This window comes from Littorina saxatilis, linkage group LG12 (assembly GCF_037325665.1).
Source record: "Littorina saxatilis isolate snail1 linkage group LG12, US_GU_Lsax_2.0, whole genome shotgun sequence".
Lineage (NCBI taxonomy): Eukaryota > Metazoa > Mollusca > Gastropoda > Littorinimorpha > Littorinidae > Littorina > Littorina saxatilis.
The window spans coordinates 60,456,983-60,484,770 of record NC_090256.1 but is presented as its reverse complement, the minus strand read 5'-3'; the positions used below and the strand labels follow the sequence as shown (position 1 = coordinate 60,484,770).

The window sequence follows — 27,788 nt, the reverse complement described above, 5'->3', positions numbered from 1 at the left end:
GTATTTATTTATTTTATTTATTTACGAGGATTTATATCGCGCACGTATCTCACCACACAAGCCAACTCAAGGCGCATGTTACCTATTAATTATATTAGGTATATAATTACACATGTTATAAACAGAAAATCTGCGAAAGCAGGGTATAAAAAAAAGGGGGAGGGGGAGAAGGTCTTTAAAAGAGGGTCCTACTGTACAACATTTATTTTCAGATATTGCTGGCAAGGTGCGCATCTGGGACACGGTCAACCCAGAGCACATCTTGAAGGCAGAATACCCAGCTCTGGGTGGAGCTATCACTGACCTCGACTGGTCTAACGACAGCCAGCGTATCGCTCTCTGCGGAAATGGCCGTGAAAGGTTGGTGCCTTTCTAAGCACTTGTGTTGTACACTGGTAGCCTCGGTTTAGAAGACTTGAAACAAAATCTGAAAAACTCAGGTCTAAGAAGAGAGGGGGTAAATTTACCGACACTGCAATTGCAAAGACAAAGGCTGAACAAATCGGGTGTTGGTGTTCAGGGACTCTTAAAATGGAGGGGCTTAAAAGCAGAGGTTTCACCGTAGTTCTTCTACAAGTTGAACTTTTGTGCTCCTGAAAATGGGGGTAAGCTTGGTATGCTTTTAGAAGAATAAGTAGATGCAACTCTGCAGGTTCACCTTATTCTACAGTTTCATTAGTTTGTGTCTGCTGTTGCATGTTGGGCAATACTTTTACTGTTCTCTTCCCATTTGGTAAAAACGGATGTTCTACAGTGGAACTCCCCTTTTAAGACTTGCCACCAAACATCTGAGAAAATGAGGTCTTGAAAGGACATTAGTCTTCAAACGGGGGTACATTTACACAGGGTCTCAACAGCAAATCTGAGATAGCAAAGTATATACAATAAGAATAAGAATACTTTATTATCTCATAGAGAAATTCAGGCGTGGTACATAACAATAATACAAACAGGACATTGTTTTTACATAAGACATATAGCACTATATAACAGGGCAGGTTATAAACACACCTCCCACACACCTCCCACACACCTCTCTGGCCATTCCTTGCATTGTGCTTACGCATTCAGTCATGAACACATCCATGTCTCACTTACACTTACACAAGGGGGGGGGGGGGGGGGGACTTTTTAAATTTTGGGTTTTTTATTGGGGGGGGTTCCACTGTATTAATTTTTCTACAAAACTCATGGTCTTCCATCCGTACCCTCCTATTCAGGAAACAACAGTTCTTCTTCTTCTTCTGCATTCGTGGGCTGAAACTCCCACGTACACGTGGTTTTTTTGCACGAGTGGAAATTTACGTGTATGACCGTTTTAACCCCGCCATTTAGGCAGCCATACGCCGCTTTCGGAGGAAGCATGCTGGGTATTTTCGTGTTTCTATAACCCACCGAACTCTGAAATGGATTACAGGATCTTTTCTTGTGCTTGCGTGTACACACGAAGGGGGATAAGCCACTAGCAGGTCTGCACATAAGTTGACCTGGGAGATCGGAAAAATCTCCACACTTAACCCACCACACTTAGCCTCGGCCGGGATTCGAACCCTCGACCTTTTTATTAAGAGTGTATGACCGTTTTAACCCCGCCATTTAGGCAGCCATACGCCGCTTTCGGAGGAAGCATGCTGGGTATTTTCGTGTTTCTATAACCCACCGGACTCTGACATGGATTACAGAATCTTTTCTTGTGCTTGCGTGTACACACGTTGCACATAAGTTGACCTGGGAGATCGAAAAAATCTCCACACTTAACCCACCAGGCGGCCTCGGCCGGTATTCGAACCCTCGACCTTTTTATTAAGAGGCAGACGTCTTACCGCCACGCCACCCGTCAAAACAACAATTCAATCTGCAGTACAAGGTGAAGGGAAAATCCCCTGTAGATAAATTCGAACCACGGTGTTGTGTGAACAATTGCATGGAACGCGGCTCTTTTAACAGAAGGGACACTTTACATCAACACAATTAATAATATTGCATAATATTTATAAAGCGCGTGTATCCAGACGCGTGTTTCTTTCAGGCGAGATATTCTTTCGGCTAGCCGCTCGCGAAGCTAGGAGGCGAGATTGTCTATGAAACGGTTTAATGGCTAGCTACGCAAGAATTAAACACCATTGATTGATTCCGAAAAGGTGGTCTGCACTGGTCGGTAAAAAAACATGGATGGGCAGCTGCGTGGCCGCCATGTTTTTTCACCAAGCGAGCAAGCCCAAAGCTACCTAGCGTCACTCGCGGCGAGATGTTCCCAAGAAACAGTACTCGCCTATTCTCGCCTAAAAGAAACAGGGGACAGGGTTTAACCCTGCTCAAAGCGCTGTACAATCATTGGGGGGAAAAAACACCACAATAACATAACATTATTTACAGTGCAATCACGCTCATAATTATTGATCAATAAATAACACATTGCACTATAAACACTTGCTTTCAATGCTGTGGTTTGTTCTCTCCTTGCAGGTTTGCCCATGTATTCTCCATGGACACTGGGACTTCCGTTGGCACCATTGAGGGCCACAGCAAGAGCATCAACACAGTCTCTTACCGCCCCACCCGTCCTTTCCGCATCGTCTCAGCCAGCGAGGACTGCACAGTCGGCTTTCATGAAGGCCCACCCTTCAAGTTCAAAAGGACACAGAAAGTAAGTATGGGTTGTCTTTGCTGTAAAGTTATGGGTTTTGTAGGTTTTATCTTCCTCCAGCTAGCCTACAACAAAACCCATCATTTACAAGTTCTCTCTCTCTCTCTTTCACTCTCTCTCTCTCTCTCTCTCTTTCACTCTCTCTTTTTCTCTCTTTCACTCTCTCTCTCTTTAACTCTCTCTCTCTCTCTCTCTCTTCCACTCTCTCTCTTTCACTTTCTCACTCTCTCTTTCACTCTTTCACTCTCTCTCTCTCTCTCTCTCTCTCTCTCTCTCTTTCACTCTCTCTCACTCTCTCTCTCTCACTCTCTCTCTCTCTCTCTCTCTCTCTTTCACTCTCTCTCTCTCTCTCTCTCTCTCTCTCTCTCTCTCTCTCTTTCTCTCTCTTGTTTTCTGTATTTCTCGTTGTCTCTCACATTCACAGGCGCACTTGCTTGCATGCAACACACAATCACATCCCGCTACCCACCCGCACCCCCATCTTTCTCTCTTTTAATTCTCTGACCCTTTCACAAACCTCATACCACAGATATTAGCACTGCCTATTCTGACATATGATACTTTGATAGTAGACACAACAATTGGTTTAAACAGTATTTTTAATTCAGATGCAAGGTTACAAAGCCATGGAATGTATGATATAATAAAGGAGCACAACAAGATAAACTAAGAGACAAAATAAGAAAGTGGCGGACGATATTGTAAATGCATAATTTGCTTACCCTGCAGTGACTTATGCTTGAATAGAAATCCACAAACAACTAGCCTGCCAACGTTCCAAAATTCAGAATTAAAAAAAGAAGAAAGGTAAGTTGTTAAAACGTTTAATTATTGACTGAACAAATCTGTGAACGTAACGTTTTGTTTTGTTAATAATTAAACGTTCCAACAACATACCTTTCTCGTGTTTTTGACTCACATGCGAAGCAAAAGTGAGTCTATGTACTCACCCGAGTCGTCCGTCCGTCCGGACGTCCGGAAAACTTTAATGTTGGATATTTCTTGGACACTATTCAGTCTATCAGTACCAAATTTGGCAAGATGGTGTATGATGACAAGGCCCCAAAAAACATACATAGCATCTTGACCTTGCTTCAAGGTCAAGGTCGCAGGGGCCATAAATGTTGTCTCAAAAACAGCTATTTTTCACATTTTTCACATTTTCTCTGAAGTTTTTGAGATTGAATACCTCACCTATATATCATATATAGGGCAAAGTAAGCCCCATCTTTTGATACCAGTTTGGTTTACCTTGCTTCAAGGTCAAGGTCACAGGAGCTCTTCAAAGTTGGATTGTATACATATTTTGAAGTGACCTTGACCCTGAACTATGGAAGATAACTGTTTCAAACTTAAAAATTATGTGGGGCACATGTTATGCTTTCATCATGAGACACATTTGGTCACATATGATCAAGGTCAAGGTCACTTTGACCCTTATGAAATGTGACCAAAATAAGGTAGTGAACCACTAAAAGTGACCATATCTCATGGTAGAAAGAGCCAATAAGCACCATTGTACTTCCTATGTCTTGAATTAACAGCTTTGTGTTGCATGACCTTGGATGACCTTGACCTTGGGTCAAGTTCACATGTATTTTGGTAGGAAAAATGTGTAAAGCAGTTCTTAGTGTATGATGTCATTGCTAGGTTTAGTTATTTGACCTTGACCCTGAAGGTCAAGGTCATGTCAAGGTCAAGCATGTGAGTCGTATGGGCTTTGCCCTTCTTGTTTTTATTATGCTTGAATAAACCCTCTGTCTTTGTTTCCAGTTCCACACCAACTTTGTCAATGTCGCAAGGTTCTCAAAGAACGGGGAGGTTGTGCTGTCAGGTGGAGCCGATGGGAAGGTACGATGTTCTCAAATTACTACTTAATTTGTGTTGAAGCCACAGTAACTAACAGTTAACAATTGGATTGCGTGCGCAGAGCAGTTTGAAATGCTGCTGCAGTGAAAGCAAAGGCGCCTTATATAACCCCACTCAGCCTTTAAGGATATGTTTACACAGTGGTATTAAATGTGATTGATTTGCTATGAGCCGACAGAAATCATTGTGCTCTTCAAGAGAAATAATCCAAACTGGTGATCGATGGTGCACAATGTCCATGAAATGGAGCACATACAGAGCAATAAAAACCAAGAACAAGGAAAAATAGTGCAATTTATGCTGTAATCGTCTGATAATATCATGCAGTCTTTTTTTTTCAGCTCGTCAAATACGATGGCAAAACTCTAGATGAGAGTGACCCCCCTGAGATTGGGTCTCCAGCTCACAAAGGAGGTATTTATGAGGTGAGTGCATTGGTGTCATTGTTCTCTTTCTCTTTGTGTTGTATTTAGTTGAAGACCTGATGAGCAAAAAAAAATATCTTCTGAAGATGATTATACTTTGCACAGGGTGGTTTTAGGTTCATTATGGTCTTAGCTGTATGTGGTATCTACTGTTTTGTCTGGATATACTTTTGACTTCTGCACAAGGTGGTTTTTTTTAAAATTGGTACACATACCACCTTTGCAAATTGGCCTTTCCTCTTTCAAATTGTTCTCTCCACCTCCACTCCTCCGTCCAGTGCATGCTGTATGTCCAGTGGAACCCCCCCTTTTAAGACTTACACAATCTGAGAAAATCAGGTTTTATAAAGGAGGGAGTCTTAACATGGGGGTAAATTTACAGAGTCGTAAAAGGAAGGGAGTATTAAATTGGGGGTCTCAAAAGGGGGTTCCACTGTACTATAACGTCATGCACCCTTTTTGATGGGAGTAGAGCAATCCTTTTCTCTAATTTATTTCTATTTCTAGGATTTTTTTCTGTAAATTTGTCGAAATGAACTTTCAAGTTTCAGCAATTTTTGTGAGGTTAAGGCTGCCCCCGGTGTTACCTAAATTTCTTTCACTGTGAAAAATGTTGACAACTCTGCGCGTTCATGACGGCAAAGCTTTCAGCGATTTGAATCACATAAGTTCAGGCGTTTCGCCGACTGCCAATGCCAACCAACATCCCTTTACTTGAAGCTGTAGTTGTTGCCACAGATGCAACATTTGGATGATTTTAGTACAGTGGAACCCCCTTTTTAACACTTCCCCCTTTAACTCTTACCAGTTCGCTCCCTTACCCATCGTAAGCAAGCTTACGATGCCCCCCCTGTAGTTTTCCACTGACCAATTATCTAATTATCGAAAAAAAAATTGTGTTATTTTACATTGGATGGGTCGGACAGTGGATAAACTCATATGTTAGACACACTTTATGACAGAAACAAACTGGGTTTTTGTTATAAGTTAGTTATAGGAATGCATTATTAGGCACACACAAAAAAAAAGTCTGTTAACAGTAACATAGGCCAATAAAATAGGGTCGGTAGGTCGGGATTTTTTTTTTTTCCCAAAAAACATATTTTAAGTTATTTTCCCCCTTTTTTTTTTCAAAAAAACATTTTTAAGTTATTTTGCCATTTTTTTTCTCTCCCCCAAATGCCAAAAAAAAGTCTAGGGTTGCGTGAAAAAATAGGGTCGGTCGGGATACCGTAAACAGACTTTTTTTTTTTGCCTTTGGCATGCGTATGTCATGAAACGTCCAAGTTTGAAATTTGGGTGGGGGTATTCAGGTGACAATAACTTTTTTGTTTATCAGCAAAACTCAATAAAACTTTGCTATGTTATGTAAAATGAATGCCAAAACAGACTAGTTAGCAGCATATCTAAAATAAACTGAACACAAAAAAATGTCTTCTTTGTGTTTGTCACGTGTTCCAAAAAATGGGCGTACAAATTTCAACAAAAATCATGTTGTCACCCCCATAACATTTTTTACCTTTAAAGATAGCACAATTCTCTTTGCAAATATGAAAAGCTTATTCATTTTCCTTTCATTTGATATATAACTTTCTATATTTCATTTAGAATATGACCCCAGATAGCCACTCGGCAAGTAGGCACCAACAGCACTGTAAAATATGCCCTAAAACCCCCGAACTGGTAAGAGTTAAAGACCATGTTTTCTTAGTAATTTTTCTTCATAACCTCTATAAATTGACCCCCATTTTAAGACTGCCTCCTTTTTAAGACCTGATTTTATCAGATTTTCGGAGGTTCCACTGTAATGTGTCTTTTCTTCCTTTGTCCAGATCTGTTTTAGTCCTGACGACAAGCAGGTGTTGACAGTCTCTGGAGACAAGACTGCCAAGATCTTTGATGTAGAGTCTGGAAGCCTTGTCCAGTGGGTGTTTTTTTCTCTCATTTTTCTTCACTTCATTTAAAAACATGTCTTAGTTATTCACTTTTTTGGTATTCTGAAGTCTCCCTGAATGTTGTCTGTGCCCCGAGCGTTTGTTGATTAGCCATTTGTGCATGAGTATGTGTGTTTGTGCGCATACAATTAGGATGGTTTTGAATGTGATGCTAACAGATTTCCTGTCAAACGCTTTATTTAAGCATGCTGTTGTGACTGATCTCGTCACTGATTCCCGGAGTACTTCTTCTTCTCTTCTTCTGCGTTCGTGGGCTGAAACTCCCTCGTACACTCGTGTTTTTGCACGAGTGGAATTTTACGTGTATGACCGTTTTTACCCCGCCATTTAGGCAGCCATACGCTGCTTTCGGAGGAAGCATGCTGGGTATTTTCGTGTTTCTATAACCCACCGAACTCTGACATGGATTACAGGATCTTTTTCGTGCGCACTTGGTCTTGTGCTTGCGTGTACACACGAAGGGGGTTAAGTTACTAGCAGGTCTGCACATAAGTTGACCTGGGAGATCGGAAAAATCTCCACTCTTAACCCACCAGGCGGCAGCGACCGGGATTCGAACTCACGATCTCCCGATTAGGAGGCCAACGTCTTACCACCGCGCCCGTCATTCCCGGAGTACAATACAGATGGGAGCTTGTTTCTCAGTATCTTTCAACATACTGGGAAGTGTATTGATCTGATAAACAAAGGGAAGGAAGCGATCGAAATGCATACGACATGTGTAATAGAGTAAGTGAGAGTTATTCGGAACCAGTCTCCTGGCACCTGAGAGAATAACAAAATTTTATAATTTTTACTGTGAAGTGTAAACTGATCCCCATCAGTTCTTGTTTTATGTTCCGTCATTTAAAAAAGATATATTTTACATGGCTGTAGCTGAAGAAAACATTTTAGTCAAAGCATTCAGCATTGATGTTGCCTGTGAATGATTACGGCTGTACAGTGGAAACCCCCTTTAGAGACCCTCACAAATCTGAGAAAATCAGGTCCTAAAAAGGAGATAGTCTTAAAATGGAGGTAAATTTTCAGAGCTTATAAACAGAAAATGTGAAAAAGCAAGGTCTTAAAATGGAGGAAGTCTTAAATTGGGGGGTCTTAAAAGGGGGGTTCCACTGTACTTGGGTGTTTTTACCCACTGACCTGGACTACCCAGTGATGAAGAAAAAACTGTGAGATGTGTCATTTTGCTGAGGTGTTGTGTGTGCGGTGTGCAGGGATTTTGTGATGGGCAGCAAGGACTGGCATGACATGCAGCTAGGCTGTCTGTGGCAGGGCGGTGAGATCATCACCATCAACGCCCGCGGTCACATCATCTACCACAGCCTGGAGACTCCCCAGCAGCCCAAGAGGGTTATCAAGGTCAGTTTATCTACTCCCCTCCCTCCCCCCAATATACACACCCTTTCACTCCATACTGTCTCAAAGCGCAGCTGGTTATGCTGTGATGATGAGGGATGAGTAACTTGCTTCTTGTCCCTTTCACTCCATACTGTTTCAAAGCGCAGCTGGTTATGCTGTGATGATGAGGGATGAGTAACTTGCTTCTTGTCCCTTTCACTCCATACTGTCTCAAAGCGCAGCTGGTTATGCTGTGATGATGAGGGATGAGTAACTTGCTTCTTGTCCCTTTCACTCCATACTGTCTCAAAGTGCAGCTGGTTATGCTGTGATGATGAGGGATGAGTAACTTGCTTCTTGTCCCTTTCACTCCATACTGTCTCAAAGCGCAGCTGGTTATGCTGTGATGATGAGGGATGAGTAACTTGCTTCTTGTCCCTTTCACTCCATACTGTCTCAAAGCGCAGCTGGTTATGCTGTGATGATGAGGGATGAGTAACTTGCTTCTTGTCCCTTTCACTCCATACTGTCTCAAAGCGCAGCTGGTTATCCTGTGATGATGAGGGATGAGTAACTTGCTTCTTGTCCCTTTCACTCCATACTGTCTCAAAGCGCAGCTGGTTATGCTGTGATGATGAGGGATGAGTAACTTGCTTCTTGTCCCTTTCACTCCATACTGTCTCAAAGCGCAGCTGGTTATCCTGTGATGATCAGGGATGAGTAACTTGCTTCTTGTCCCTTTCACTATACAGTGGAACCCCCCTTTTAAGACATCCATCAATCTGAGAGAATCAGGTCATAAAATGAAGGTACATTTACTGAGCTTTTGAACAGGAAACTTTCTTCTTCTTCTTCCGCGTTCGTGGGCTGAAACTCCCACGTACACTCGTGTGGTTTTTTTTGCACGAGTGGAATTTTACGTGTATGACCGTTTTTTACCCCGCCATTTAGGCAGCCATACGCCGTTTTCGGAGGAAGCATGCTGGGTATTTTCGTGTTTCTATAACCCACCGAACTCGGACATGGATTACAGGATCTTCGTGCGCACTTGGTCTTGTGCTTGCGTGTACACACGGGGGGTGTTCGGACACCGAGGAGAGTCTGCACACAAAGTTGACTCTGAGAAATAAATCTCTCGCTGAACGTGGGGACGAACTCACGCTGACAGCGGCCAACTGGATACAAATCCAGCGCGCTCTCGACTGAACTACATCCCCGCCCAACAGGAAATCTGAAAAAGCAAGGTCTTCAAAAGGAGGAAGTCCCGATTTGGGGGGGGGGGGGGGGGGTGGGGAGTGTCTTAAAAGGGGGGTTCCACTGTACTATAAATATATGCAGTACATCCCCTTTCAGCTTGCTATTTTATGCTGTGAGGAAAAGATGAGTAACTTGCTTCCTACCACTTTCACTGTGCTGTAGAGGTAAATTCCATTTAACAAAACTGACGGTGGTCTGTCGATGTACACCATTGGCCCCTTGCAGCATCTGTCTTCACCAAGTTTTTGCATGGCTTAGAGCCAAGTTACAGTCAGTAAAATGTGCGCTTACAGTGCACATCTGTACAATACTGTTTTTGTCTTCCTGGGATGGAGCGAGGGCTTTAATTTGGGATTGAAGGGGTTGAAAGAAGTTTATAATACTGTTCTTTCTTACCCTAACTGTGTAAAAGCAGTTGATAGTTTTTTTTTTTAAAGCATTGTCAGCCCTGAAAGTCCAACAAATGGTGTACTAGCCTTTGGCTAGTGATTCTAAAATATTAGCAAACTTTACTAGTCAAACCAACAATTTGTTTCAGCAACTTAACTCGCATTTGGCGAGTAGATGAACCTTTCTACTTGCCATGGCGAGTAAAATACTCGCCACTTTCAGGCCTGATTGTGACAGTGTGATTATATGACTATAAATAGTCTCATGTTGTGTGTTACAGGGCCACATGAAACCCATCACAGCCCTGACAGTGTCAGCTGACAAGACCACCGTTTTCACTGGCGGTCAGGAGGGCATCAGTATCCTTTATACTACCAATGTCTTTAACTTCACACTGAGTAAAAAAGTTTTAAAAAAAAGCTGTACGTGTGGTTCTCTTAGTTTCATACGTGTGTGTAACCCAACCAATCGGTTGAGAAGTGTCCCTAATGTTGTATTTGAAAAGAGAAAAAAACTTTGAAACTGCCATTTGAGCGTGTAAGCCTGTTATGTATGAAAAACAGGTACATTGTGAAGCACAAAAGGTGAGGAGTAATAAATATTCTTTGCTGACTGAGGTTTTGTTTATACATATCGTTTAAGCAGGGATCTCTTTGAATCTTGCTCAAAGTTGATCAGACATAGTGCATGGGGATATGTGCCTGAATTTTATTCAGTTCTTACTGCAGCGTTATAAAGACGGCATCAAAGATCACATGGCTTAGTTTTATTTATTTATTTATTTGCAGTTGATTGAATACTGTTTGATTTCTGTGATCACATGTAAACTATAGGTCAGTTCGTGGTTTTTAATCCCATATGATGCATATCCAAGTTTCCCTTAACCAATATTCAGTCTGGTGGGATGCTACAACAGGAAACAATGACCAGTTTACTGGGACTGGACACACCAACGAAGTGACAGACATGGTGGTTGATGGAGATAATCTCATTTCTGTTGGTATGGACGACTTTGTGCGATTCAGCTCAATCTCTAATCGCCAGTTCACGTAAGTCGCTGGGCCGCCAACTTTTTATTAGACAAAAGTCGTGAGTGGACTCTAGTCATAAATGTTTCTATAACTTGTTTGAATGCAAACTTCGAAGGTCAGGCATATGATTTTCCCTCTAAATCGGTTATTGGCTGAGTTTTGAAATTTTCAAAGCTCCACATATTATTATTGTGATCCCAGGATTGCACGATTTTGCATCAATTTGTGTAGTTTATTTTTCCATGTTTTAAGGCTTTGTGTGAATTTCTTGATCTCATGCATGAAGGTGCATCATCCACCTCTAGAAGCACTTCTTTTGAACAACAGTTTAGATCTTATTATTTCAAACAGCTTGTGTTGTCTCAAAGATGAAATTGTCAAGTCTGTCTGCCGATAGCACTCCCTGGACAGTACTGCTATAACGTTTTGTTGTTGCTGTTGTTTATTTTTAATTCTGCAACTGCCTGCTGACATGGGTTGTATTTTGGACTGGTTGGTCTTGTAAGTTTTCATTTTGTTGTGGTCTTTTTTCAGTGGTGGGGAAGTGAAGCTGGACTCGCAGCCTAAGTCTGTAGATTGTCACAATGGAGTTGTTGTTGTGGCCTCTGTTCAGCATGTGAGTTACTCTTATTCATTTGACTTTTTCATGTTGTTTTTTTCAAATTTGCATGCATGCTGGCAGCCATTGTATTGAATATTATGAAAATATAATGGTGATTTTCTTTGACTGTTCTGCAGTGACATCAGACTCTGTAGCCACCCATTTATAACAGCAACATGTATCTATCAACCAGTTTTATGCAGCAAAGTATGTAATCCATAGGTTAGACATTTAATTCTCATCCGTCCATGTCAGTTCTTGATTTTCAATGGCCTTGTTCAGTGATACACCGCTGATACACCGGTATGTTTGATCAGTTGCCTAAATTACTTCTTGTTTTTTGACATTTTTACCGAAAAGTTCTGGTTCACCCAATCTCTGCTTAATCCACTTGCTGTCAGAGTGGAGTCCTTTGTAAGTTGTGCCTACATGTTGAGCGGTGTGTTTTGTTGTATTCAGCTGACAGTGTTGGATGGAAACCGTAAGCTGTCCACCATGCCAGTGAAGTCGGAGGCCCTCTCACTCAGCATTCACCCTGGTGGTTGCACTGTCGCTGTCGGACACAAGGTGGGATATGTCTGTTGATTAAACGTGCTTGTGTATGACTGGTTTTATGACTGATCTTTGCTGCTCTGTAGTCTTACTACTTGGCGTGTGTGTTACTACTTGGTGTGTGTGTGGGTGTGTGTGTGTGTGTGTGTGTTAACTTGTTTTATTGTTTGACTTTAAAAAGAAAGGGGCACACAGTTACACGGTGTGTGTGTGTGTGTGTGTGTGTGACATTATGTTTGACAGTGAAGAATCTCTTGCTGTTAGCAACAGCATTTACTTGAATAAATATCTCTTTTAGTGTCCTTTGTTGAAGATGTGTCATTTGAATGGGTGCAATAGATGCTGTATTGTACTGTAAGTGCACAGGTTACTGATCGTGATGTGTGTTTGCAAGGAGAGTAATATTGTGATGATTAAGCTGTACAACATTAATTCAACCATCAAGGTACACAATATCTCTCAGAATGGTATAACTTGCATCTGTTGATGGCACATTGGCAGGGTAAAAACAGTCATACACGTAAAAACCCACTTATGCAAAAACATGAGTGAACGTGGGAGTTTCAGTCCATGAACGAAGAAGAAGAAGAAGATGGCACATTACCAAACATGATGCAGTCCAAAAGTAACATTTGAGGAACACTTTTTTCAGGACAGCAAAGTGAGAGTCTACTCTCTGCAAAACGGCACGCTGACAGAACAGAGGACGGTGGAAATGCAGGGAGAGGTGAACGTTGTTGCATACTCACCTGATGGAGCGTACCTGGCGGTAGCAGCTGACCGCCGTGTGTCTGCCCTGTCAGCCACAGATTATAAGGTAAAACTGGTAAACATGTTGCTGTTTATTTCATACCTGTGTGTGTGTGTTTGTGTTTGTGTGTCCCCTTATGTTTGACAGTGAAGAATGTCTTGCTGTTAAAAACAGCATTTAATAATCTTAACACATCTCTTTTAACCTTTAGCACTCCAGATTCCAGCCAGCATTACTTCCCCTGTAGCCACATTAGTTTGCTTACCTAGCGTAAGAATAACACCCACTAACTTTCAACACTTACAACTTCTTTGAAAATGCACTAATAAGCATGAAACGTTGTGGTTGTGATGGGGTTATATTTAACATTAAAATATTTTTGTTTGCATGCATCATTTATTTTTGAGTCACTTGAGAAAAAGTGACTCTATGTAATCGGTCAGTGTTAGTCTGTCCGGCCGGCCGTCCGTAGACACCACCTTAACGTTGGACTTTTCTCGGAAACTATCAAAGCGATCGGGCTCATATTTTGTTTAGTCGTGACCTCCAATGACCTCTACACTTTAACGATGGTTTCGTTGACCTTTGACCTTTTTCAAGGTCACAGGTCAGCGTCAAAGGAAAAATTAGACATTTTATATCTTTGACAAAGTTCATCGGATGTGATTGAAACTTTGTAGGATTATTCTTTACATCAAAGTATTTACATCTGTAGCCTTTTACGAACGTTATCAGAAAAACAAGGGAGATAACTAGCCTTTTCTGTTCGGCAACACACAACTTAACGTTGGGCTTTTCTCGGAAACTATAAAAGTGACCGGGCTCAAATTTTATGTGAACGTGACTCCCAGTGACCTCTACACTTTGACGTCTGCTTTGGTGACCTTTGACCTTTTTCAAGGTCACAGGTATGTCTTGAAGGAAAAAAATTGAAATATCATATCTCTGAAACTATTCATCGGATTTGATTCAAACTTTATAGGATTATTCTTTACATCAAATTATTTACATCTGTATTGTGTTGTGAATAGCAATTTCTTCCTGTCCATCTGATGCCTCATATAATATTCAGAACTGCGAAAGTGACTCGATCGAGCGTTTGCTCTTCTTGTCTTAGCATAAATACAAATACAAAATGAAAAGGGGTTGTGTTGGCTAGTCCGTGGAATTTTGTGAAACTAACCAGTCTATGTCTGGTGAAACTCCCTTGATCAGGTAATCATGTTGACCATCCAATTCCTGATCCTGGTATCTAAATAAATATATTTGTGGACCAGTGCATGTCATGGGACGAATTTGTTTAATAGTTCGGTTAGCAATAACAAGCAGGGAAAAGCATTGATCTCCACTAGATCCACAGGTCGCCATTTCCGAACACGCAAACTTTTTACGTCTTGTCACTGGCTTGCTTTGCGCTGAATTTGAGTCAGTTTATACGCAGTGTCTCTTCGACAAGCAAATCAAGCATTTGCTTCGCAGTCAGATTATCGGTAATGTTTGCTGGTCCTGTCATTTCACTAAACTGGACCAGCCACTGTTTGTATCCATCTGCACTTTTGTAAATTCCGTTTCGTAACCGTCACTGTCACTTGACGAACTGTCATTTTTTTCTCCGCGATACACAGTTCATTGCAAAGATCTTCCTCAGTAATTCGTTCCAATTCAGCATACGATTTGTTAAGATACAACTGAAAAGAAAGTTTCAAACTCATCATCCTCCATCTTGCTTGTCGAAGCGCTAAAGTACTTTATCGATGCAAAAACAAAAGCAGAAAACTTTGACGAAACCAACTCAAATGCAGCGCAGACGACACGACGAGATAACGGAAGGAAGTGAGCCTCGCTTTGGCTCAAGTGCCGTTAAAAATACCGTTATTCTCGTATGCAAATACGAACGAGAAGTTGGTCATACGAACAAGCCTTGTGCTGGCGACGCAAATCGCCGCTGGCTTGCAAAGTTGGGGAAATGGCTGGGCGACGAAAATCGCCGCTGGCGTGCTAAAGGTTAATGTCCTTTGTAGAATATGCAGATACTGTTGACAATAGAGTTTGCTTTTTGCTGCAGAGGTTGAATTTTTCAGTGAGAACTAGGGAATTGACTTTATGCTGGAGAACACAAATAAAATCAACACACTCGAGGCAAATGGTATTAACTATAGAACTGAACCGTTTTTCAGATGAGTTTTGCGATGGCCTCACAACCCACTTTGCATGATAGAAAAAGGTATACAGTGGAACCCTCTTTTTTATGACCTCCAAATTTCTGAGAAATCAGGTCTTCAAAAGGAGGGAGTCTTAACTCATTGTCTCCCAGGCACGGATATATCCGTACCCACTCATATGGCTCTATCTGACCAGGTACGGATATATCCTCTCAGTCGCTTCCTGTAACGTCGATCTAACGCCTGCATTCCAGCGTGTTGATACACAGTTACTACACAGTTACTACAATTCTGAGTGACCGGCTGCAGCACAGCTGGTCTCGGCTAAAACAAACTTGGTCAACATAGTGTACAAAGTGTTAAAATTGAGGTTGATTTACAGAGGTTGTGAACAGAAAATCTGAAAAATAAGGTCTTAAAAGGGAGGGGGTCTTAAATTGGGCGGTCTTAAAGGGGGGTTCCACTGTATGTACTATCTGTAGGGTGCGCACATGTGCTGGACATACCTACCCCCCGCGGGTTAGGGAGAAGAATTTACTCGATGCTCCCCAGCATATCGTAAGAGGCGACTAACGGATTCTGTTTCTCTTTTTACCCTTGTTAAGTGTTTCTTGTATAGAATATAGTCAATTTTTGTAAAGATTTTAGTCAAGCAGTATGTAAGAAATGTTAAGTCCTTTGTACTGGAAACTAGCATTCTCCCAGTAAGGTAATACATTGTACTACGTTGCAAGCCCCTGGAGCAAATTTTTGATTAGTGCTTTTGTGAACAAGAAACAATAGACAAGTGGCTCTATCCCATCTCCCCCCTTCCCTCCGTCGCGATATAACCTTGAACAGTTGAAAACGATGTAAAACATCAAATAAAGTAAGAAAGTGCTGGACATACCTGATGTTTCCCTCTGAAGAGAAGATACACTGGTTACAGTGGTGAACATGATTCAATTTTGCAGGAACTGAGTAAGGCAGAGCCCCATACGGCAAGAGTGCGCTGCGTGGCCTGGTCACCCGACAGCTCTCGCTTCGTCACGGCCGCGTTGGACAGCAAAATCATCTTGTGGGATGATGTCAATGAATCCTACAAAGAGAGACCGTCTATCAAAGGTTGGTATACTCCCACTTCTTTCACTTTCTTTCTTAGATGCGTGTGTTCCGTGTTTTCCAAGCCCTAAGACTTTGGCTGTAAACTTGGGATTTTTATTGTGAATGTGCACACCTATAATTTTGGTCATGTTTTAGAGTGTATACACTGAGTTGACTGTGGGAATTAAGTCCCTCACAGAACCTGGGACCAAACCCACACTAATAGCAACCGACTGGTTTCAAGCCAACGCCATACCCACTGAGCTACAGACCAGTTATTTTACCGTGATGAATGAACAAGAGAAATAAATTGTTGTTATTGTTTCCAGATGTTGTTTTGTGAGCTGAGGATGTTTTGACTTTGATCATGATGTTTTGGTTGTGTTCATTATCTTCTGACTGTGAGCAGGATCTTTTGACTGTGATCATGATGTTTCGACTGTGAGCATGATCTTTTGACTGTGCTCTGTGGTCATGATGTATTTACTGTGATCATGATCTTTTCACTGTGGTCATGATCTTTCGACTGGGATCCTGATCTTTTGACTGTGATCATGATCTTTTGACTGATCATGATCCTTGACTGTGGTCATGATCTTTTGACTGGGATTCTGATCTTTTGACTATGATAATGATGTTTTAACCTTGACTGTGTGCAGCCCACACCATGAGCCATGCCAACAAGATCGCCTGGCTTGACGCCAACACTGTGGTGACCGGTGGCCAGGACGCCAACGTCAAGCAGTTCACCGTGTCCGACTGAGCAAGGCAGCACTCACTCGTCCAGGCTCACCGCTAGCTAGGCCTCAACTTCTCACGCGTATGCAATAACTGTACATATACAACATGCTTCACCTTTCTTTGTGTATAGTATAAGTATGAAGCATGTGTATCTATATATTTTGTTATGGTCACTTATGCCGTGCTTTAAACCCACGTTTTTGCAGGATTTTGTTTCTGGTAATGAGATTTATTTTCACTGAGACATGTTATTGTTGCCTTCTGTTGTGGTAAGAAAGGGGTTAGCAGTCTTTACTTCTTGTTCAGAGTAAAGTTTCTGTTTTCTAAGGTGATGAGTATTACACGATTTTGCATTTTTCTTTACTTGAGCTGTCAGTTTGTCATTGTTTTTTTTATTAACAGTGAAAATGTTGGCACTTGTGAAGTGTATGCATATTTAAGTGAACAAAAGAATGACCACATTGAAGTTAGCACCACTGCTGTAGTAATTTGCATATTAATGGTTTTGTCTATTTTGACCCGAATATTTGAGAAAAAAGATTCAGGAGAATTTTTTTAATTTGTTATTAATGTTTTGTGTGAAGCAGTAAGTTGACAATGTATTTCAGGACTGAGCCTGCTAGTATTTCTTTTGCCAGGATGAATATTTTTAGTAGGGGTCATTTTGTATACAGAGACATTCCAAAAGCTTGGAACCTAACAATGGTACCACGGAAGTTGTCACAGTTCCACCTTTTTCAGGGTTCAGACCTTTGTTCCACCACCTTGACCTAGAGTTTCCACTCACCCTCATGTGACAACTTAGTAAATCTTAGTAGCATCCTGCAGGAATCGAGAGCTGTGAAGGATTTTGTAAACTTGTGTAGTGCAAATAAATGGTGTGGTATCAGTTATTCAACTTCATGATAGATGGTGGTTGTTCCCAAACCTTCTCAGTCGTTACACAGCCCCCTCCTGTGTCAGGATCCAACCTGTTCTGCCCGTTTGAAGTGGTCTGACCACTCTGCCGGTCATAAAACATAGAACTCAATTATTTTGTCTGAAATTTGGGTTCCAGTATCTTGATACCAGTAGAACAATTTTGTTTGTGAAGTTTTATGAGGGAGCGCTTGCGCCTTGATGGTGTTGACAATTATTTGTCTATTGTGTGTCAATATAACACTTACCTCGACAGTACTATTCTTGCACATTATCTATTATAGGCCGAAAAAATTGGACAAAACGCTGCGTGGGTACAATTATCTCCCATAACCATGCGCCACCGTGGATCCCAAGCACTGTCTGAGTGCTTCCCCCTTACAGGATGTAGGTGGCGCGCCCTCTTTCTTTTTTCGCGCGTGACAGTAGGCTGTGTTTCTGCTGCGCTCCCGGATTATTTTGGATTCTAGAGTCTTCTTTTCTGTGTGGATTACCACCTGTTGGATTTTTGTGTGTTATTCCACTTCTGGCTTGAGGCTACGTTGTTTTTCTTCCAACTTGTGCCTCCGTTGTTGTGTGGCGGACTCGGCGTGCCTACCGTCCTACTTCGTGGTGACCGGTCGTCTGCTTCTCGTTTCGCCTCATTCACTTGAGTATTGACCTAATTTTCTTTGAATTTTGTTAATTCTCGATTTTTTAAGGGTACGTACAGGGCGAGGTAGGATGTCTCGTCTTGTTTTGGGCTCTGGTTCTACGGAACCAGAGTCTGCCGGGGGCAACCCTTCTCCGGGCGCACAGCGTCATGTTTTGCGCACGGACAGGGGGACCTTTCGGCGCTCCGACTCTCCCTCCCCAAACGCTTTGCGTTTGCGGCGAGGGAGGGCGGAGAAAGCCTGTTTGAGCAAGCTCAATGCGAGCTTGCTCAAACAGGCTGGGTTTGAACCTGGGACTTCGGGCGGGGCTGCGCCGTCGAAGGTTCGGGGAAGGTCGAGGGGAAAGAAAAAGCTTCTTTCTCCTTCTCCTTCCGTGGAACACGCTTCCCCCCCTTCGACGCCGTTGTCCGGCCCTCAGTCTCAGGCTTCAGCTTCTCCCGGTTTCAAGCCTGGGGGGAAGGTTTCCTTCTCCTCTCTGGCTCGAATCCGGGGGCGGGTCGATTCCCAACCCTCTTTGGGGGTTGGTGAATCTGATCTAGGGGCTACGGGAGAGACTCAGGTTTCGACTTCTTTCTTTTCCGGTGCCTCTCCTGTGCCCTCCTCGGTTTCCACCGCTGTGGAAACCAGGAGGGACACGGGTCCTCCTCTGAACTCCCTCGCTGGGTCGTCTACTGCTGTTTCGACAGTAGTCTCGGACTCATGGGGGGGGAGATCGGAGGAGATGACGGGGTCTATGAATTCCCTCCCCGCTGGGGTTGGGATGCGAATTGACCCCGTTCAGGGCGGTCCTGTGGGGGCAGGGGTTTCAGGCTTCGTGCCTACGACCACTGCTACTACGGTTCCCTCTGACGTCCGTGTGACTGGTGGCTGTCCCTCTTTGAAACGCTCCGGCCGACTAGTTACTGGACGTGGAGGTGTTCGACAGAACGTGGTACTTCTGTCGAATGGTCAGGGCGACGGGAACATTGTTTCTGTTGCTCAGACCGACACCTCCGACCGGACCGTCTTGACCCCACGCCATTCCTTAGCGTCTGGTGTTCGGGTGACGGATGGTCCGGACCAAGGGTCCGGAACGGTCCAGGCTTACGGGTCGGGATCGAACCGGACCCACGGGTCCCGACTGGACTTGACCTCCGGGTTTGGTCCGGACGGGACCCATGGTACGGGACCGTACCGGACCTTAGGGTCCGGTGCGGGACAGTACCTCTGGCCCTTGCCGGACCCCCGGACCTACGGGTCCGGATGGTACGGTACGGGACCAGTGGTCCGGTCGGGACCGGACCACCCGACCACCTCTGTTGGTCCGGGTGGTCTGGCACCGAACCGGAACACACCGGACCACCGGACCTACGGGTCCGGATGGTACGGTACGGGACCAGTGGTCCGGTCGGGACCGGACCACCCGACCACCTCTGTTGGTCCGGGTGGTCTGGCACCGAACCGGAACACACCGGACCACCGGACCTACGGGTCCGGGTGGTACGGTGTTTCCACGTCCGGACCGAACCACCCGAACACTTTTGTGGGTACGGATGGTTCTGTGCCGAACGGGACCTCCGGATGGTACGGGACCGGACCGGACCACCGGACCGGACCGGATCACCGGAACACCGGACCACCCGACCGGACCGGATCGGCACCCCCGACCGGACCGGACCATTTCTTTTCTGATCAGACCCGATGGGTCCCTGTTCAGTCTATAAATGGCGGGGGTTCGTTGGCTGGACTGACCCAACAGTCGCAGGGTTTTTGTTGTTCTCTCCCTTCGGCTGCTGGAGACGTTTCGTCTTTGGGGCAGGGGTCTTCGCGGCCTCTTGCTTCAGTGGGCGTTTCGTCACAGCCTACTTCATCACTTTCGGCTCCTCCCCCTCAAGCTTCCTACACTCCTGCTGTTGAGGAGTTGTCGGGAAGTGAAGAGGAGAGTGAGTCAGAGGACGATGGGGAGGAGGATCAGGGTCGCCCTGAGGTTAACACTGATCCTCTACCCTTGCCGGTTTCTGATGGAACTTCCGAAGCTATGCTTCGTACTTTCCAACAGTACATGACAGACATCACGCGGCGTCTTGACGCCACGGATGCCTCTCTTAAGCGTCTGTCGTCTAGTGTTCCCAACCCTTCGGTTGACACACAGGACGTGGAGTCTGAGGACGAGAGGCAGGAGGCTCTCCCTCGCACAGCTAGAAGGACGTTTGAACAGTTTCAGGACGTCCTTCCCTCCGACGCCCTCTCGTCCTTGGAGTCCGCTTCGACCCGGGCGCGGGAGGCACACGCCGCGTCTGCTGGCGGCTCGTTTTATGAACGATCCGGCCGCCAGCAATTCGCGTTCCACCCTAGTCTTAGTGCCACGGTGGAAGCGGCAGCACATCGCCTGAGGAGTACAGATTCACGTGCGAACGCGACCTATGTTCCTCGGGAGGACGCGGATTCAGTGCCGTGCTTTCCTTCGGGAGGCGCACCTCCACTGTTTCCTCGTGTCCAATCTGTTTCGTCCCTCCCTTTTCCCTTTGACTCTCGAACTCTCCCTTTCCAGACTTCGAGTGTTCAGGGTGGGGCTGACGGTGATGTGTTCGTTGGGGAGGTGCCTTCGGTCAAGAAGGTGGAACTGAGCTCTGCTTCGTTCCACAATCTTGAGGCCACCGTTTCTTCCATTGTCGAGGCCCAATCACAGGCCTTGACATGGATGAGCACGCTGTCCACACTGTTGGACCCTCCCGATCGGGCAGAGTCCGATTCCACTCGGGTCCTTGACACGGTTCGAGTGGATCGGGCTTTGCATGCCGTGCGATCGTGCGTGACGACTGCGGCAGAATTGGCCATTGGAACACGGGTCCACTTGTTGGCCCTGTTCCGTGATCATTTTCTGGCTACTTCTTTAGTGCCTCCGGATATGAGGAAGAGTCTGAGGAACACGTTTCCTCAGCCTTCTTCCCTCTTTCATCCGGGCACTGTCCGTTCTGTGGTGGAGTCCACACGCCAGAGGAACACTGATTCTCTGATGGTTGGCCTCGCTGCTTCGGCGACGTCGGCGGGGAGTAAGAGAAGTGCTACAGTCACCTCCAGCTCCCAGCCTCAGAAGAAGAAGAAGAAGAAGCCAGTTTCACTGCCTCCTTCTTCCTCCTCTCAGGCGCCTGTCGCGTTCCCCCCTGCGGCCCCGGCTTCTCGTGCTCCCAAGCGCAAGAAGAAGGGTGCTCAGACAGGTAAGGGTAAGCAGCACCACCAGGGGGGTGGTCGCAAGCCTGCGCCTGCCCGCCAGCAGAATTTTCAGTGAGTCCCGGCCCTACGTTAACGCCCCCTCAAGTTGCCCCTCTTTCGTCCGTCGGTTCCCTTTTTCGGGCCCGCGACATGTGGGGCAGACTGGTCTCCAACCAGTTTATCTTGAGGGTGGTGGGGTCGGGGTTTTCTCTACCGCTGTCGTCACAACCTCCATTGTCCGCTCTACCTTTGACGTTCCCCCCTCCTCGAGACCCTGCCAGATGGCAGGCTCTTCAAGACGAGGTGAACTCGTTGGTCGAGAAGAAGGCTGTCTACCCCCTTTCTCAGCCTTCTCCGGGGTTCTACTCCCGCCTGTTCACCGTCCCCAAAAAGGACGGCAGGTTCAGGCCGGTGTTGGACCTCTCCACCTTGAACTTGTACCTTCGCAGGTGCAAGTTCAAGATGGAAACCCCTTCGTCGGTCCGGTTGGCCATCCGGCCAAACGATTGGGCCACGTCTGTGGACCTCCAGGATGCTTACTTCCACATCCTGGTGGCCCCGGGGTACCGACATCTGCTCCGGTTTGTTTGGGAGGGCACAGTGTTCGAGTTTCGGGCCCTCCCATTCGGCCTGTCCTTGGCCCCGCTGATTTTTACAAAGGTGGTCAAGGAGCTGGCGGCGTTGGTCAGAGCTCAGGGTGTGCGTCTGCGTCAATATTTGGACGATTGGCTCACCCTGGCCCAGTCTCGCGATCAATGCCTCCAACACACCCGGCAGGTCCTGGACCGGACCCATGCCTTGGGGTTCCAGATACAGTGGCACAAGTCGGACCTCGTGCCAGCCCAGCAGTTTTGCTACTTGGGGATGGCGTTCGACACAGTGCTTTACACTGTGTCTCCCTCCCCGGACAGAATCCTCTCCCTGAGGCGAAAGATCCTCTCCATTCAGGCTTGCCGCGCTGTTCCTCACAGACGGCTGGCGGAACTGTTGGGTTCCATGGAGTCTGTCGCTCTGCTGCTGCCCCTTGCAAGGCTACACAAACGTCCCCTGCAACGGGCAGTAGCAGATCGGACTTCCAGGCCTCTCGATTACACCGAGTTGGTCCAGATCGGGCCTTGGTTTCACGAGGCTGTAGTCCAATGGCTGGACCCGATCTGGCTCAACTCTGCGGTGCCTATCCAACCGAGACGGCCGTCTCTCTTCCTGTACACCGACGCTTCTACGCGGGGTTGGGGGGCCCACCTGGACCTGCACGAGGCCCAGGGGGTCTGGACCCAGGAGGAGTCCCTCCTACACATCAACTTTCTAGAGTTGGAGGCGGTTCGTCGGGCTCTGCTGGAGTTTCGCCTCCTGATTCGGGATCAGGATGTGTTGGTCCACGGGGACAACACCACATGCCTAGCTTACCTTCGCCACCAGGGGGGCACCAATTCTCGGTCCCTCTCCCTGTTGGCGGAGGAGATTCTGCTCTGGTGCCAGACCAATCAGGTCCGGATGTCAGTCCAATTCGTTCCGGGGAAACTGAACGCCCTGGCCGACATTCTCAGTCGGGGCGATCAGGTTCTCCCCACAGAATGGACCATCGCTCACAACGTTCTACGGCGTCTGTGGGCAAGGTGGGACCGTCCTCTGATCGATCTGTTCGCAACTCGATTCAGCGCTCGGCTTCCCAGGTACGTCAGCCCCTTTCGAGACACGAATGCGTTCCACGTGGACGCATTCACTCTCTCGTGGAGGCTCCTCGATGCTTACGCCTATCCCCCGACATCTCTGATTCCGAGGGTACTGGCAAAGTATCTGCAGGAACGGCCAAGACTGATTTTGGTCGCGCCTTACTGGCCAACAGCTCCGTGGTTTCCAGATCTTCGCGGTCTCACCCACGTAGACCCTCTACCTCTGAATCTGGACGGGGGAAGTCTGCTCCAGCCTCGATCAGGCCTCCCTCATCCACGTCCAGAGAGTCTGTGCTTGACCGCATGGCTCTTGTGCGCTCCAAACTGCTTGCACTAGGATTGCACAAGAGTTCAGTAGAGTTTTCCTTGAACGCTAAGAGGCGATCAACTAATCAGCTCTACGACTTACGCTGGAGAGCTTGGGCCTCCTTCGCCTTGTCCAAGGGGATAAAGCCGCTTTACCCCTCAACACAGGACTTGGCCAACTTCCTGGTGGAAGTGTATCAAAAGAAGAGTCTTTCTTCTAAGACTCTTCTTGGATACAAATCTGCCATCACTTCCACGATTGCGGCTGCTACTGGTCGCAGACCTGAACACTTGATCAGTTCCTCCCTCATCGCTAATGTCCTTTCGGGTATTAGCAATGCAGCGGTGTCTAAACCTCGGGTTTCATTTCCCAAGTGGGATGTCTTCCTGGTTCTCAAACTCCTGCGTAGCAAGGAGTTTGAACCCCTGGCAGGCATTAGTATCAAGTTCCTGACTTTTAAGACTGTGTTCCTCATCGCTTTAGCCACTTGCCGTAGACTCAGTGGTATTCAAGCTTTGAGTGGCCTGGAATTTGACATTGAGTTCACCACACATCAGGTGACGTTGGCTTTCCTACCAGACTTTCGAGCCAAGAATCAGAATGCCTCGGAGTTGTCCAAACCAGTAGTCATTCAAGCCTTGGCTCCCACTCTTGAACATGATGACCCTGATCGCTTCCTCTGCCCAGTACGTGCCCTTAGAGTGTACCTGGATAGAACACGTAGCTTTCGGTCTTCTAAGCGGTCACTGTTTGTCTCGCTTAATCCGAAGTACCAATCGGATATTTCTAGACAAACTTTAGCTCGTTGGCTGACCTTGCTTATCAAACAGGCTTATGTTCATGCTCAAGTGGATGTGGTCCCTGACATCAGGGCACACGAGATTCGGGCTATCGGCTCCTCGTTGGCGCACGTGCGGGGTGCCTCGCTCCAAAGCATAATGGCGGTCGCGTTCTGGAAGACTCCAGCCACGTTTATTAACCACTATATGCGAGACTTTTCCAGTCTCAGGCTTGACCAGTCGTATGGCATTGCCAAAGCAGTGGTTGCCAGCATGGTCACGTCAGTCTAAGGTATTTTTCTTGGGTATATTTTCTTTTACGGTAGTACTGTTCGAAAATTGCCTGGGTATCTTAATCCTTGGATTTAAGTGATTTTGATTAAGGAGTTTAATACTCTACATATCACCCTCACACCACTCTGGTATTCTGTGCAAGAATAGTACTGTCGAGGTAAGTGTTATATTGACTGTAAGGCTTCTTTTTAAGCCTACTGTCTATATGATACTTACCGAGACAGTACTATTAGAGTTTCCCTCCCGCCTCCCCTCTTGATATGTTATGGGCTTTTTGAGGGTCTGCAGCTCATAAAGAAAGAGGACGCGCCACCTACATCCTGTAAGGGGGAAGCACTCAGACAGTGCTTGGGATCCACGGTGGCGCATGGTTATGGGAGATAATTGTACCCACGCAGCGTTTTGTCCAATTTTTTCGGCCTATAATAGATAATGTGCAAGAATAGTACTGTCTCGGTAAGTATCATATAGACAGTAGGCTTAAAAAGAAGCCTTACATTTAGTTTCACTAGTTTTCCTTTCATGGTGCAGCAGTTGCAGCCATCAGCTCCTGAGTTTGTTTTGGGCATTGTTTGGAATTCACAAGGACAGCGCCTAGTAGTCTGTGCTTCCATGCATATATATGAGTAGTGCTCTGATTGGAAGTATGGAGATATTTGTGTTGATCAAAGCTTATAGCATCATGTTTTTTGTGAGCACAGGTGTGTGTTCTGTGTGGTTGAATTAACACAACTGTCTTATAAGTGAATAACGCACCCAGGTGTTCTGTGTTACTGTTAATGATTCTACTGGGTGTTTTTGTTATTCTTGATTGTGATGTCATATCCTTCAAGGATTTTGATACATATATTTTTGTATTAGCAGCAAAAAATGGCCTTGATGCACTGACTAGATTAATATAAAAAGGAGAAACAGACAAGAGATGTATTTGTGGTTTAGTCTGGGTTCTGAGCTAGTTTCCGTGTTCTGGAGAAAATGTGTTGCTTCAGTGAATGTGGAAGAAGAGAAGTGATTATTTTTGTTGTTGAAATTTTAGACAGCTGTCCTAAAATGTTGGGTCACTAATGTTAATGTTGGCTTAGTACTGTTTATATTAGATTGGAGAAATTTGTTAGCAATAGTTTCAAGGTTGTACACTGTGGGGTTTTTTTTGGTGCTTGCTTGAAAGATTTTTTTTAAACTAACCTCTGTGATAGGGTGGTGATGAGGTTTCACTGTTTTCTTCAGGTTTAACCCTTTCACGACTGTATTTTTGACTCACATGCGAAGCAAAAGTGAGTCTATGTACTCACCCGAGTCGTCTGTCCGTCCGTCCGTCCGGAAAACTTTAACGTTTGATATTTCTTGGACACTATTCAGTCTATCAGTACCAAATTTGGCAAGATGGTGTATGATGACAAGGCCCCAAAAAACATACATAGCATCTTGACCTTGCTTCAAGGTCAAGGTCGCAGGGGCCATAAATGTTGTCTAAAAAACAGCTATTTTTCCCATTTTTCCCATTTTCTCTGAAGTTTTTGAGATTCAATACCTCACCTATATATGATATATAGGGCAAAGTAAGCCCCATCTTTTGATACCAGTTTGGTTTACCTTGCTTCAAGGTCAAGGTCACAGGAGCTCGTCAAAGTTGGATTGTATACATATTTTGAAGTGACCTTGACCCTGAACTATGGAAGATAACTGTTTCAAACTTAAAAATTATGTAGGGCACATGTTATGCTTTCATTATGAGACACATTTGGTCACATATGATCAAGGTCAAGGTCACTTTGACCCTTATGAAATGTGACCAAAATAAGGTAGTGAACCACTAAAAGTGACCATATCTCATGGTAGAAAGAGCCAATAAGCACCATTGTACTTCCTATGTCTTGAATTAACAGCTTTGTGTTGCATGACCTTGGATGACCTTGACCTTGGGTCAAGGTCACATGTATTTTGGTAGGAAAAATGTGTAAAGCAGTTCTTAGTGTATGATGTCATTGCTAGGTTTAGCTGAAGGTCAAGGTCATGTAAAGGTCAAGCATGTGAGTCGTATGGGCTTTGCCCTTCTTGTTCTGATAGAGTTACTCTCCCTGGACTGAATTAATTTCCTGATATTTTGTCAAAAATGGGTACCACGTTTTAAAAAATTGCCAAAAAATAGACACACACACACACAAAAAACACCACACAAAACACCAGACATACACACACACAAACCCCCACCACACACAACATTGTACTGTACATTGTAACAGTAATGCTCTTTAAATGCAGAGACACTCTCTCACCTTGGACCACGCCCACACCTCTGCTCTGGGGTTGGGGTGGGGTACGTTGTACCGTATGTACGACCACAAAATCGCTCAGTAGATGTACTTGGTTGTGGAACAAAGAAATCTTCATCGTCACTCGACTCACTTCGGTCTGCTTCATCAACAACAAAGTCCGAATCTCCATCGCTATCACTGTTTAGAAACAGTTCCTGAATCGCTTCATGTGTAGTGAATGTACGACGAAGTTGACGTGCCGGCTTTTCTGCCATATTTCCTTCAAAAGTATACAAAAAACGATCGCAAATCCACCAACATGTGCTGACAACATCACACGAGGCTTCAGCAGGAAGTTTAGCGCAGTTATTTCCCTTTGGCCACTGTGAAAAATCGGAATGGGAAAGGAACTGGAACACTCCGTCGGACCCGAGTATACTCGTGGCCCGTCCAGTAGAGCAGTGTGTGGGACCCGAGTAAACTCGTGGCCCGTCATGAAAGGGTTAAACCGATATGGAGACATTGCTTGCTCATCATTGCAGTTTTCAGGAAAGAGCACTGTATTGTTGTGAAAGTATATTTTATGAGTTTTTTTTGTTACAGTAGGTTAATTTAGTATGGAGTGCCGACTCCACATGATTAATCAAAGATTTCTTTGGATTTTGTTTTGTCTGTAAAACAGTAACACCTGACTTAAAAACACGTTTGGTTTTTATGAATTAGAAGGTTCACTTATTTTCCAAATGTAACTGATAATCCAATTCTTCTGTATCTGTTTATGCTTTTGAACAAAATTAAAAGTAAGAACTTGTGATGTGACCTCGTTTGTTTGTGATAGCTTCATTCAGTCCTTCAGAAGTCACGAGTTCTTTCCTTTTCTGTCCCCTTTTCAAGCGTTTGTTTGTTTGTTGGCTT

At 45.1% G+C, this 27,788-nt stretch overlaps 1 protein-coding gene and 1 long non-coding RNA gene across 2 annotated transcripts in view; one reads left to right on the top strand and one right to left on the bottom strand.

Annotated features, from left to right (window-relative positions):
* The window catches only part of LOC138982439 (actin-interacting protein 1-like), a 28,614-nt gene extending 10,657 nt beyond the window's left edge, over positions 1–17,957 (top strand). The window contains exons 4-16 of the mRNA XM_070355727.1: positions 213–360; positions 2,467–2,647; positions 4,421–4,498; positions 4,858–4,941; positions 6,774–6,865; positions 8,111–8,255; positions 10,162–10,240; positions 10,777–10,930; positions 11,447–11,528; positions 11,973–12,080; positions 12,718–12,882; positions 15,932–16,082; positions 16,721–17,957. Of these exons, the coding sequence (XP_070211828.1) occupies positions 213–360; positions 2,467–2,647; positions 4,421–4,498; positions 4,858–4,941; positions 6,774–6,865; positions 8,111–8,255; positions 10,162–10,240; positions 10,777–10,930; positions 11,447–11,528; positions 11,973–12,080; positions 12,718–12,882; positions 15,932–16,082; positions 16,721–16,824 (1,571 nt within the window). The 3' untranslated portion in view covers positions 16,825–17,957. The remainder of the gene's footprint in view (positions 1–212; positions 361–2,466; positions 2,648–4,420; positions 4,499–4,857; positions 4,942–6,773; positions 6,866–8,110; positions 8,256–10,161; positions 10,241–10,776; positions 10,931–11,446; positions 11,529–11,972; positions 12,081–12,717; positions 12,883–15,931; positions 16,083–16,720) is intronic.
* A 7,819-nt stretch (positions 17,958–25,776) lies between these two features.
* On the bottom strand, positions 25,777–27,613 carry LOC138982446 (uncharacterized). Its single transcript, XR_011460869.1, has 2 exons — positions 27,383–27,613; positions 25,777–25,853 (listed from the first exon to the last, which is right to left on the bottom strand). It is a non-coding gene; the product is annotated as an uncharacterized lncRNA (long non-coding RNA).
* Positions 27,614–27,788: the final 175 nt, after the last annotated feature.